The 13,340-nt window shown below is 42.3% G+C and overlaps 1 protein-coding gene across 5 annotated transcripts in view; it reads left to right on the top strand.

Annotated features, from left to right (window-relative positions):
* The window catches only part of LOC138513915 (protein FAM118A-like), a 487,378-nt gene that overhangs the window by 177,967 nt on the left and 296,071 nt on the right, over nucleotides 1-13,340 (top strand). For all 5 annotated transcript variants that reach the window (XM_069629063.1, XM_069629060.1, XM_069629062.1 and 2 more), the window contains one exon: nucleotides 8,931-8,968. In XM_069629063.1, the coding sequence (XP_069485164.1) occupies nucleotides 8,940-8,968 (29 nt within the window). In that variant the 5' untranslated portion in view covers nucleotides 8,931-8,939. The remainder of the gene's footprint in view (nucleotides 1-8,930; nucleotides 8,969-13,340) is intronic.

Raw genomic sequence — 13,340 nt, 5'->3', positions numbered from 1 at the left:
CACACACCATTAGTATTTTTTTCCCCTGATCAAGATCCCATTAACAATCTGGGGGATTAAAACATGTTGTGCTGGGTGATTTTACACAAGATGTAACTGCGTTTAGTACAAGTATGGTACCGTATGACCCTTTTTGTTTGAATGTTTTCTATATAATGCTGTACATTTTACTTTATTGTACGTTTTTTATTTCATTCTATTCTACATCTGAGCCCAGGTTACAGAAACTTTGCACCAGTGCACGTGCAATTTTGCATGCTATTAGCACAAGGGCAAAGTATGACCTAGTGAAAAAACATTGGGGCCATATTTGATAACAATTGCACCAGTACGAGTGCAATTTAGCATGGTACTAGCACTAGGGCAAACCTCTTCTTTTAATGCATTTTTTTTTACAAAGGCAAACTTTGCCCTAGTGCAAATATGGAATGGTATTAGCACTAGGGCAAACTTCGCCCCTGGTGCAAAAATGCATTGAAAGAATGTTTTCTGCACTAGGGCAGTTTTGTACTTGTAATGGTGCAAAGGTTTTCAAATGTGGCCCCAATGCAATGATTTTAGCACTCGGGCAAATTTTGCTCTAGTGCCAAAACCGTGCAAAATTCTACTTGCAATGGTGCAACGTTTCTGTAATCTGGACACTGGTGTGTTACTTCTTTTTCTCCAAATATAATAATTTATTGAAGCACAAAAATTGTGTTGAATCACTTGCTTAGTCCAGAGGTCAATTATTGTTATGCTAATATAGTCATAGCAGAAAACATTGTAGTTTCCCTAATTTACACAAATAAATTTTATGGACTTAACTGGCAGGGTTTTACATTGTATATAGACTTATGTTATGATCGATCCTTTTTAGACCTGGTCAGTATAATAGGGCCACTGGCTAATTGTTGTCTTGTAATAGCCCTGTTTTCACTGCCATGTTAGAGACTGCTAGAAATGTGAGCTCTTTGATTTGCAGCAGGGTACCCCCTAATTGCAGGAGGACATTATGCAGCTACTTCCACTAAGATTGTTTAACATTCTTTTCTAACTCATGAAAGCAGGGGAAAAGCCTGCTCTTTCGTGCCCCTAATGGCCAGCACCCTCGGCAGGTGCCTAGTTTGCCTAGTGCTTGCACCGGCCCTAACAGTACTGCGCAAACGTGTGGTGTAATCAGACAAAAGTCCCAATGATGCTGCATCTCCAAAGCCCTGTTGTGCATCATTGTCTACAGTATGCCACATGTCGTTCTGCAATCAGAGGTAAGTTGGCATTGTCCCCAACTGCAGGAGTACCATAGGTCTCCGTTCCTTGTTGTTGTTTCGGTGATTGGCATGGAGAGAGCAGTGGGAAACATCCTGTCCGTTTCCCTTGCAATTTGTCACTAATCTCTAGCAAAAGAGCCTTTAGCCAAGGAGTTCACCATTTCCTCTGCATAAGCTTTCTGCAGTCGCATGCATTCAAGATCAACATGAATAAGTCCAGGGTGGTCCACTCCCAGATCTTACAATTCATGAGGGACAATTTCAACACCAGGAAGAGAAGGGCCTTTCCCAGCAGAGGCCCTACAATTCCAATTGGAGATCGTTCTTTCAAGAAAAGAGATGTCTACCAGATCTTGGTTATGCCTAAAAGGGAACATGACTGCATGTACTGTGCAACTGTGTTCTGTGTGGGCTGATGCAGAGCCTTTCCTGCAGTTCGTGTTGACCAATTGGTCACAAGCAGAGTTGTACTGATTTACTCCCAATATGGTGATACTATGCACCTGTCCATTGTTCATGCCAAAAATCTGCTCAGAGATTAATTTGAGCAAAGAGGCCACCACCCTTTCATTTACGCGTAAGGGCAGTATAGGTGTACAAAAATAAGAGCCTGGTTTGTCACTTTTGGGGGCAATGTAATGGGAAGAAACCAACGATTTCAAGTTTGAGTCGATGGGCGTGTGCCCTATCAGGAATTCTTGTGAGAGAGCCAATCCCCTCTCCTGAGTATTGTACAGGCGCATTCTACACAAAGGACTGCTCTTTATGGGTTGAGTTTCAAGGTATCACAACAGGACATCTGCAATGCAGCTACTTGCGCCTCACCAACAGCCTTTACCCAACAATACAAATTGGTGATTTATGGCACCATATGCTCAGAATTTGGCTCATGTATCCTCCATACAGATTTCCAATGAAATCTTGGTACTTTATTAAATTCACTTTAAGCATTCATTATTGGCTTTGGAATCTTTTTGAGGGGAACACAATGCCAGATTATTGCAGTACTCCTTGCTACATCTTCAAGTAGCAAGAAATGTGTTGAGTAAAGAGAAGAGAGAGGTGAGGGCAGATTACTTATGGTAATCATCATTAATTGTAATCCTCACGCCTTGCCACATTCCTCACTGCCCTCTTTCCTCACACTGCTTGTGATCATGTGCCTAAGGAAAAACACAGGCTGAGCCATATGATGGAGGGGCTTATATCTCTCTTTGGGATCAAGGGAAAATTATGTGTTTTAGTGGTAAATGTCTGAGAAGTGTGAGAAAGGCGTGGTATCAAGAGAGATGACACAGGCAACAGAGCTTGAGTTGCAAAGATTACTTTGTTCAGTTGTCAGGATGGTGTAAGGCCTAACTTGCCCTGTAACTAAGGTAAGGATTTCTCCTGCCTAAAGAAGACTAAGGGAAGTCTGTGTCCGTAGGGCCAAATCAAAAATCTGTCTGTATCAAAACATATGCATGCCCTCACATTTAGAAAAAATCGTGGTGTGGGGTTCTTCTTAGCTAAAATAATAGTGTTCAAAAGTAAAGTCTCAGCTGCTCTCAGCTCAAGTTCTTCATGGGTTCCCTATCCTAAGTTCAACACAGTTCCAATAGCTGCTTGTTTCACCAATGTTCCGTCAGGTCTTGAAATTCCCTTCCCAAGTTCAGTCTAGCACATTTCCCACAAAAGGGGGTCTCAAGGTTCCCTTCCCCTAGACAGTGTTTCTCATTTTTTTCGGTTCCCAGGGTCCCCAAGGTTTCACTGTAGCACTATACCGCTTTCACTTGCTCAATGTTCACTATAAGAAAACAATAGGTTCATTAGACCCACCTTCTAAATTGCTTTACCATTCACTTCACAGTTCTCTGTGGTTTACTCACAAGGTCTTTTGCTTGTCACCATTTTGGACTCCCCTGGTCTCGGCGCAGTTGTCAGACCACACAGTCCACCCATCACAGGTCGCACAATCAGGAACCCTATGCTTTTCCTTAACTTGATTCATGATGTCTGTGATCTTTACAATAGGGGACTTCCTGGTCTAGGTGCAGTTGTCAGACCACACCGTCCACCCATTACAGATCACGCAACCATAAGTTCCCTTTAGCCTTGCTTGGCCTCTCCCAGGCTCTTCCGCTTCAGGATTCTGATTTCTCACACTTGCATTCCTTTTGGCCAGTCTAACACTCTTCTGCATCAGTCTTTTGCCTTGGTACAGACTTATAATTCTTTTCTCACATTGGCATTTAGCATACTCACGTGATTGTTCAATATTTCATGTGCTTTAGTTCTGCTCACAATGTTGTTCACATAAAGGCTGACATTCAATGCGTTGGTTAAACTTAAAATGTTCATTCGGTATTCAATATGATGTGATCTTATTAAAATAGCACTTTCCGTATTCAATGTAACGTGGTTTCATTCAGACCACAATTTCCATTCAGTTCGGCATTCAGTATAGCTTGTAATTACTTGTATTCATGGACTGTTACTTGCCTGCGGTCTCCTGGGAGCGCTCCGGTCTTCCAGTGTCCTTTGACACTCACCGGCTCTTCGCTTCTCCCCACCGGTGGTTTCCACTGCTCCCGCCCACCTTCTCTGTAGCTGGGAAACAGACTGCCCCGACTCTGCTCACTCGCTGGAAACATCTCTGCATGTATTGGCATCCTCAGTGGACTGAATTGGATGCAATCTGCGTCCCCTCTGTACCTGGCTCTCAGTAGCTCCAGCTGCACCTGGGCTTTGGTATTGGCGCGGATGGCGTCCTCTCTGCTCCTCAGCTGTTTGGAAGCCCCAGCTGCCTGCCTGCCAATTGAAAGGCTCCCGGTCTTGCAGCCTCCATGCGACTCGCTCACTCCGGGTGCTGCAGATCCTCCGGGATTGTTGCCGGCATTCAGACCTCCTGGTCTCATTCCACCACGGCAGTTCTTCTCTCACTTTCTCAGGTTTTGTCCCTTTATACACCTGATCTCTATTAAATGACTTCAGGTGTGAGTTGTTGCATCGTCTTGTCTAACCATAATGAACCCAATCAATGGGACATTCCTGACCTTCAGTACTGCAGGCTCTCAGGCCCCTCTTCTTCGTCCTAGTACTAGAGTGGTGTTTGTCATAGGAAGTGAGTCTTTACAGGGAAAAATAGGGCATGAGTGGAAGTAGCCCATGAAGGCTGAGGGAAGGAAGGGTAAGTCAGTAGTAACGGAGGGGGGATACCACGTCTCACCACCTGGCACCCTCTCCTCAATCCCCAAAGACCCTCCACCCAGGTGATCCACCACCTCTTGTCCACCCCAGGGTCGGGATCCAAAAGTGATGGCCCTTCCCTGACCACCTGAATAGAAGATCCCTGGGGAGTGGTTGTGAGAGTGCTTTCTGGCTTCTCACAGAAGGTGGTTGGCCTGCATGTAGTAAGGAATCCGATTAATTGGAAGGAGTAACAGTAAGGATGAGTCCATAAGTAATCTGCCAATGCAGTAGTAATGTCTCTGAATGCGGCACACCTCATCAAAGCAGTGCAACATGACACAATTCTGCCATTTGAATAAGAGAGAACCTCACATGAATGTTCCAGTCTTATACTCGTTAATCACAGGTTTCTTTTGTTTACAAGAATGTAAAACAGTGCATTCTGACAATACCCAAATGTTTAAATACACACAAACCTAGGGCTGTGCTGACAAAGACCACACCCAATATGTATGTACTTGCAAACAACTGTGCATGTTAATAATACCTTACTCAAAAAGAAAGACATTTCTTAAGCATTGACTGAGTAAGCAAACTGCTCCCAAAAAGGCTTTATTTAAGCATTTACTTAGCCCTGCCCAGGCATGTATAGGGTGCAAAAAATATAAATTACCTAAATAAACAGTAACAGTTTCTAAGCAGGTTAATTTTGTATAGAATAAATTAAATTAATGTAGTTGTAGAAGAGAAATACATATGTCTGCTTGGTATATTTTATTGAAACAAGTAAGTTTTATTTAAACATTCAAACCACTTGATACAGACTTCAGAAATGTTAAGCAAGCATTTCCCTTAGTTTAGGGTAATGATTTACCTTGTAAAAGCATAGTTAATGCTACACATTTAAAATCAGTTTTATCAGTGTTTGTTTATTGATTGGGCTATGTGTTAAATGGATTGTGTACATTTACCCTCTGATTTAAATATGAGCATCATCTACTATCGGGAGACAAGTATCTTTTTGTGTGCGGTCAGAATAACTGTTGCATTCCTGTCATGTCCGTCTGTTGTCGGTAAAGCAGTGAAACCCGCAAAACCTGTGTCATTGAAGCCGGTGAGTGAAGCATGTCGTTCAAATACACTACGTGAGCCTTGCCGCTAACTGTAACCGGCTCCTAATTGATTCGTGTATGAATGGATGCGAGTATAAGCTGTTTGTTAGATCAGATGTCTTTCTAACAATGGATATGCAGCACTCGCGTATAACATTGAAGATAACTATTTGTGTGAGAAGCTTAAGTACTTGAAACCCATTGTTGAAGCCTTGAAAGACTTGCTGTATCACAGAGTCGTTGCGTGTCCCTAATTAACAGAGGGAACACTTCCTAAACTATTACTGAATACTGAACATTGTCCATATATAATCTACAAGTTACAGACAGTTAAAGCTACTTGAAAGAGAGGTTGTGTGTACGATCTATAATTCCCAAAGGAAGTCAGAATCTCATCCTTTACTGTTACCCAGGAATATAATTTATTACTCAACTTTCAACCTTAAAATCTATTTGAAGGCGAGGTTGCGTGTGCCTAATTGTGTTTTCACTTAAGAGACTGAACTCTGTACTGTATCTAGAAGTGACATGTATTCTATTCCAAAGAGGTAAAGAGTCTAAAGTATTGGAGAGAACAACAAGCATTACCCAAGCCAATAGGCATCTCCTTTATATAGTGAAACCAGTCTTGCAAAGCGTTAAACAGTCATCTAAATCCACTGTAAAGTTGTTAAAAATCAAGCGGCATAAGAAACAAATAACCCATTGTTACCTGAAGCTGAGAGAGTGGGACATTAGCTTCTGGGTAGTTACTTGGGCTGATACCTGGTGGACAGGCAGGAGCAATGCTAGGGAAGGCGAAACATGCTTGTGAAGAAGACCCTAAAGTAGAATACAACCTGTGGTGTGAAAGACTGCTGAAGTTAGAAAGGAGGGAGTCTGATGGGCAGAAGCAGGTTGTTCTTGTGGCAGTTAGAAAGACTGAAGAGGCAAATACGCGGCCCCTTTTAGAAAAGCCATTAAAAGGAAGAGTGCCTACCTGAAGAGGTTGAGTGTCTGGTTAAAATCTACCTAATAATTCAACAGTACTGGAGTAGCAGTAACACTTGAACTGTGATGCTATATAAAGTTGTCAGCAGATGTCATATTGAAGTAGTTGAAGCAGTAACGTACTGTTGGACAAAGGTAACTGTTCTCATAGTACCAACAGTAGAAGCGTTTTTGTTGAAGGTAGAAGCAGCAGCACAGAGAAAGCATCCTGACAAATGTACCAAATGTAAAGTTGTAACTGTAAACAATTGTGCATTATTGACATTTGAGGAATATTACACTTTCTTTTGAACTGCATCATATTACCTTGTAGCAGAGGCAATTAATCGTCATTACCAGGATATCCATTGGTGCTATATTCTTTCTGGAAGTTGGAAGGGGATCTTTTCACCTAGGAACAAGGAATTGTCACCAGTGGATTTTTATTTGGTGAACTTTTGTTTTGATGTTGAACTTTCAAGAGCTGGTTCAAAGCCCTTCTTTTCTTTTGTTGAACATTTTGAAGTGACTTTGAAGCCTGGGGAGGGGGCCTTACCCAGGACAAGAGAACACCAATCATCTATTGTGTTAATATTGTTTATTATATTGTGTTGCTATATAATTTCCTGTGTATTTTGGTTACTTACTGTGAGGGCCAGTTTACCCAGGCTAGAGAATGTACCCTTAGCCTTTAGAATAGGTAGGGAATTCCTCTGTAGAGTAGGGCCAGCAAGGTATTTTCTCACTATATTTTCTTTAATAAAATGGCATGTTTTGAGAAATATACAAGCAGTTGTTTACCTCGCATCACTGACCCCTCACACTACTAAGTAGGATGAAACTTCAGGCACACAAGACCTAACCCACTCCTCTAAGTGGCCGTACGGGAAGTTCTGTGTGGCAGCGTTAACATTGGAGTCTTACATGCACATGCCATGCACACACAATACAGGTTGATAATGGAAATGCCTTGATAACAATATATTTCTCTTACCCTTTGAGCGTAACCTATAGAAATTGGAAGGGTGCTCCTTTTCATTCTCGTAGATAGGCATCCTCACAGGCTCAATGTTATACAGAGAAAATGGAAAGGGGATAAAGAGGCAGATAGACTATCTCAATTATTATTACTATTGATAATAATGATACCATTGTGCATGACTCCCAGCGGAAGCCATGGCAATTATTTCAATTTCCGAATGCTGTATCTTCCTGCTGTGACATCCTAGCACAGCATTTTGAAAGTCATAATCTACTGCTATGATGTCACAACAAGGGAACGATGCATTTTCTCTGACAGGTATTTTCTTTTCTTTTTAGGCCAGTGTGGGGTCATGGGAGAGGGAAGGGTCTGATTACAAGTTTTGAAGTATTTCAGGTCAAAATACCACACAACTCGTTTACTATTTCCGCCATTGCAATCACAGTAAATACAACTGATTAAGAGTCGCAGAATGGCATTGTTGATCCCCATTCTTAACTCCATTGGTGATTTGGAGGATTTATGGCTGACGGTAATTCCATCTGTGGTAAATTCACAATTTTTTGGGAGGTGAAGTGGAGGACAACCCACCCTAAAGTGTTGAAAGTATTCCTCCAGTTTACCTCCAAACTTAGACTTTGGCGGGTGCAGAAAATGGTTGGTATTGCAAATTACTGACACTTTACTGTCAATTTTTGTACTGCACTGCCAAACTCGTAATGAGGAAAGGCTGTTCATATTTATTATGTTGTATATAGTCCCTTCTGCCTCCACTCTACACCCGATGCAAACCTGCAAACCAAAGGGATGCTGATCCAAAGAGACAGGGCAGGGGTTTGAAAATGTGAGCTGGGGCACAATACACAATATAAAATTATAGATGGGTAGCTTTCCACTGCAGTGTGCATTTCACCTTAGGCTTCCAAGCGGCATCATAAACAATGAGAGATGAATTCTCTTCTGTCAGATGTCACTGGGAACCCCTGGGTGGAGGGAGGAGGGAGGATAGCTCAGGGGCCTTGGAAGCAAGATGACATGGAGAAACATAGGTTCCACCCCCGGGTCAGCGCTTAGACAGAAGTATTAAGCACACTATAAATAACCAATAACAATTACAATTACAAAATATGTCTCTGTAGTTGATAGCTACCCACCTGTAAGTCAATATACTCTTTGCAGAGTGTAGTGCATTTCATTATCACATTCTTTACATTGTGAAAGTCATATGCATCTTTCTAGCTGGAAGTCATGTTGCCGCCTAGCAGGAATGATGGGTACTGAACCAGTCACAGAACAGTCACACTATCCGAGCTAAGACATTACTGCAGAATTAGCAGTGGCTATGGTGTAACAGGCAGGATTAGCAGGTGTAACAGTCTACATGCATATGTAGTTGTTAGGTATCTGTGATTATGGTGAATAACCGTTCCTCTTGTTTGCATATAGGGTTCAGAGATGGATTCCAAGAATCTGGACGACGAAAGGTAAGCTCTCGTTAGAATACAAAACAGTGTTTGTTAAGAAAGTGGTATGAACATAATACCTTGAACAAATGGCCTGCATTTTAGTACCTTAAGAAAACGGTTTTGTGTTTTGAGGTGTCCAGGTGAACTAAGAGTGATTTTGTTTTTGTGCTTTTAGTGTCGAAAAGCCCTGCCCCCACTTTTCGAAATGCAAGTGCTTGAAAATGTCCAGATTGCACCAAATGTCTGGTGAACCGTGCTGCCAGGGAGTCTAAATAGACGCCCACAATCCCTGTGCAAAAATACACTTGTATTCAATAGCTTGCCTTCTCTTTTGTGTCCCCCACATCGCTCTATCACCACTTTTTCAACTTTTGGTATTAACTGGTAGGCACAGTTTCGTGAGGCTATGTGAAATAGGCACATTGTAAACCCATGCATTACCTAATGGAAAATATTAATATAAAATGAACAATTGCTCCTATTGACAGTAGCAATAGCAATGACAGCTCTAGGTCTCTTGGCAACGCCACGCCACCAATTTATCCTGATACTTTTGTCTGGAAAGACCAAGACGCAGCCAAAAACCACGGGATCCCTCAGTGAATCAGCCAATCTAGAGAAGCTGAGAGGTTCAGATAAGAGACGAGGCCAATCAAAAAGAACTGGAGTTTCTGTATGAACGAGCCAATCAGTATAACAAGTTGACATAAGAGCCAAGACCGATGCCAAGTTCACATAAGACCCATGACCGATGCCAAAATAAAAAGCATGTCAAATAACCAGCCAATCCACGTGAAGCACTCAAAGAAGTTCTGAGACTGATCCAAAGATCGAAGCTCTCCCAAATGAAGCCACCAATCTGTGCAGCAAGTTTTGGGAAGAGGCAAGACCCATCCAAATAAGTATTCCAATTGAACAGTAAATCCTTATAGATTTGGATAAGATCCAAGACTGAACCCAAAAATGTGACCGTCTCAATGGACCAGCACATGTGCACAATAGGTTCAGATAAAAGGCAAGAATGATGTAAAAATCAAAGACACGCAATAACCAAGACCAATCTAAGAGTAAAGGTATGGCAGTGAAGCAGCCAATCGGTGTAACAAGTTCATATAAAGGCCCATAGACCTGCCAATGAATCTTCCAGTCTGTTCCACAAGTTCAGATAAGAGGTAAGACTGATGCAAAAATCAAAGTTCTCTTGTTAAGATGAGAGCCGGGACCCAGGAAAAAACTGAAGAAGTCGCAAAGAACCAACTAATATGCATGTCAAATTCAGATCCAAACCAAGACACATTAAAAATGGAAGGCATCTCAGTGAGCTGGACTATCTGCATAACAAGAGCATGCATGATCAGTGAACAATCTCAAAATCAAGTCCTTCTTCTCTGCAAACAGAGCAATCTATGTAACAAGTTTAGCTAATTGTAAAATTGTGCACAAAACTCTGTTGCAAAAGTACTTTGGGTAACACAGTTTTAGAGAAGGTTTACTTTTTAATGTGTTAAATACAGAAAGTGTTATGATTCTTAATATGTGTATATATTTCGGAGGGGTCTGGCTAATGGCATTCATCAAAGTGGGGAATTGATATTTTTTAACTTTCTGATGAGGTTTGAGTAATAGTATTAATTGCAGAGATTATGGTATTTTGCACCTTTGGCACGGCAGGTTATGGGTATTTCTCGTGTTGGTTATGAAGTGGTGCCAAAATAATGCTGACGTTAGCAAACGGAGGTTCATATGGGGTATGCAGTGCTTTGGCAGAGGTCCAACAATATGGGTGGGTGTTGACTGGACAGCAGACTTTTGTCTGTCTACCTTCCCGTCAATCCCCAGCAACGCATCCACAAAACTGTGTAAACCAACAGACATCCGGGTCTGTATTACAGAAAAGTACAAATGGAATTTTAACACTGGGGCAGACATCGGCCTAGTGCAAATAAGGCCTTCTGTCAAGGCAGTTTTTGGCCTAGAGGCTAATACTCTGCGAAATTGCACCACTTGTACACCAGTGTAACATTTCTGTAATAAAGCCCGAGGGTGGTATTGGGTGAGGCAAGGCGCATTCCATTCCTCTCCCATGACTGGCCCCTTACAGTGCAGATGCGTGTGTGAGGGGCACAGCATCCCTGCTCCCTCTCCAACGTGGGACATGCTCGTGAGACCAAACCTTCACACTGCAGAGTCAGGGTGGCCATGGAGGCTGGTTGCTAGAGCTGCACAGGAGAGGAAAGCTCATATGACTTCCAATTATGTTAACCGTAAATGTGCGTCTTGCCTAATAATTGTTATATTGTGTAGCATTGGCCCCGATTGAAACGTTGCACTCTTCGGTTTTAAAGTTGCACCGTTTTTTACATGTGTGTTGAAATATGTTTTAAATTATATTATTACGTTTCTTAGTTCAGATTTTAATTGCATTATTGCACTTTTTATTTGCGAGCAGTACTTTTAACTGACTGCTTATTGCTGCCTGCTTTATTCTACCCGTGCAAACTACAATTCCCAGCTGAATTGTAGTCCGCGCGCGCTTTTTCTTGCCCAGCCGGTCTGTGCTGTTCCATGTCGCGTTGGGGAGCGCTGTCTTGCAGGAACACATTGAAGTCCTTTCTGCGTCTAATTACACAAATACAGTACGGTCTAACTGCATTCGCAGTATGCATTCATTAGAAGCAATTGCACTAGCTAGGAAGAAACATACTTTGCAGCTTACACGACCTGCTGCATCACTAAGTGCACATACACGTTATACTCACCTTGCTAGGCGTTTTTCTGCACCTTCTAATACTATTCAAAGCCTGGGCACCAACTCTATTGTAAATCCGAGTGGTAGTTTTTCTTCTATTGATGATAATCAGGCCGTACATAATCCTACTTTATGTGAAGACACAATAGCTACTATAGGCAATATGAATATGCACATTGATTCTAATTCCTATGTAGAACCATTGGATGACACTTTGGAGGTAACAACTGACAATATTGTACCCATCTTGCTGCCAAAATGTGCCATTAATGGCACCTTAAAGGTCTCTCCAGGGGCGTTGCTAGGGGGGGCTAAGGGGGCTAAAGCCCCTGATCTTTTGGTTGTAGCCCGGATAGAATCTCAGGAGCTACAGCCAAAAGACTAGCTAGCCCCCAGTCCCAACAGTTCCGACATCAGCGTAGCCCCGGGTCTTTTCCAGACCTAGCAACTCCCCTGGGTCTCTCTACTTAATAACTGATCAGCAGTTAGACATGCCACAGAAGTGGCTGATGTAATTCTTTCACAAGACCTTGATATCCTCTGCCTAACAGAAACTTGGTTTTCTGATACTACCAATCAAGCAGTACAACTAGCCACACCGCCTGGCTATACAATTGCTAACACTGACCGAGTCAAAGGTAGGGGAGTGGGTGTTGCTATCATTTTGAAAGAATCTTTCCATATCCTTAACTATAATGTTATTGATGATTGTGAATACCTATCTATAAAATTACAGACTGATCATAATACTTCTATTAGCATAATAATTCTTTATCGTCCACCATCTACTACACCTGTATTTGAAGAACAGCTTCTGGCTCGGATTTCTGACTTCTTTAAACCCTCGTTCCCAGCCATCATTTTGGGAGATTTTAATTTATGGGATATGTAAGGAAGGCATGGTATCAAACAGGGAAGACAGACACAAGTGATCACAGTTCAAAGGTGTTTATTGAACTTAAATGGGCTAGTAAAACACCTATCTAAACCTAAATCTAAGGATCGGGGCAATCTTCGACCATCAAATAATAATACAGCAGTCCTAGTGGAGTCTGTCAAAATAAAAGGGCCTATACTAATAAACCTATTGCCAATCCTTACTTCTAAATACAAAATGGTGTGGGATAACAATGTATGCAAAAGAAAAGTGTTCAAGAAATGATATGTCAGGATAGTTCAGCAGTTAGCTTCCCTTCCCCATGTTTTCAGCATGGGACAAGGCGGCATGTGCGGGCTTCGCACACACTCTAGCTTCTTGGCCATGCAGTAACAGTTCAACGTATAGGCATGAGGGCCTTCCACCAAAGTCTTTCTTGCAATGACACTCTCTTAATGCAGAGTGCCTGATGCAGTAAACAAAACACAAGTTATTTTCCTTTGTCAAGGATTCACTTTCACCAGTTCAAAATTGGCCTCCCTCCTTTGGGCTCATACCATGGGTCCCCCACGTCCGTGCTCAGACCCCTTTTCTACAATTTTCACAACTTGGTCTCCGTCATTTGGCCTCGGACCATGGATCCGCCTCATTCGGGCTTAGATCCCTAGTTCCACAAGATTCACAACCTGGTCTCCCTCATTCGTGCTCGGACCATGGGTCCCCCTCGTCTGGGCTCAGATCCCCTTTCGATACCAGAATCGTAG

Source organism: Ambystoma mexicanum, chromosome 12 (assembly GCF_040938575.1).
Source record: "Ambystoma mexicanum isolate Mex_15411 chromosome 12, UKY_AmexF1_1, whole genome shotgun sequence".
Taxonomy (NCBI): Eukaryota; Metazoa; Chordata; class Amphibia; order Caudata; family Ambystomatidae; genus Ambystoma; species Ambystoma mexicanum.
This window is presented reverse-complemented; position numbering and strand designations above follow the sequence as displayed.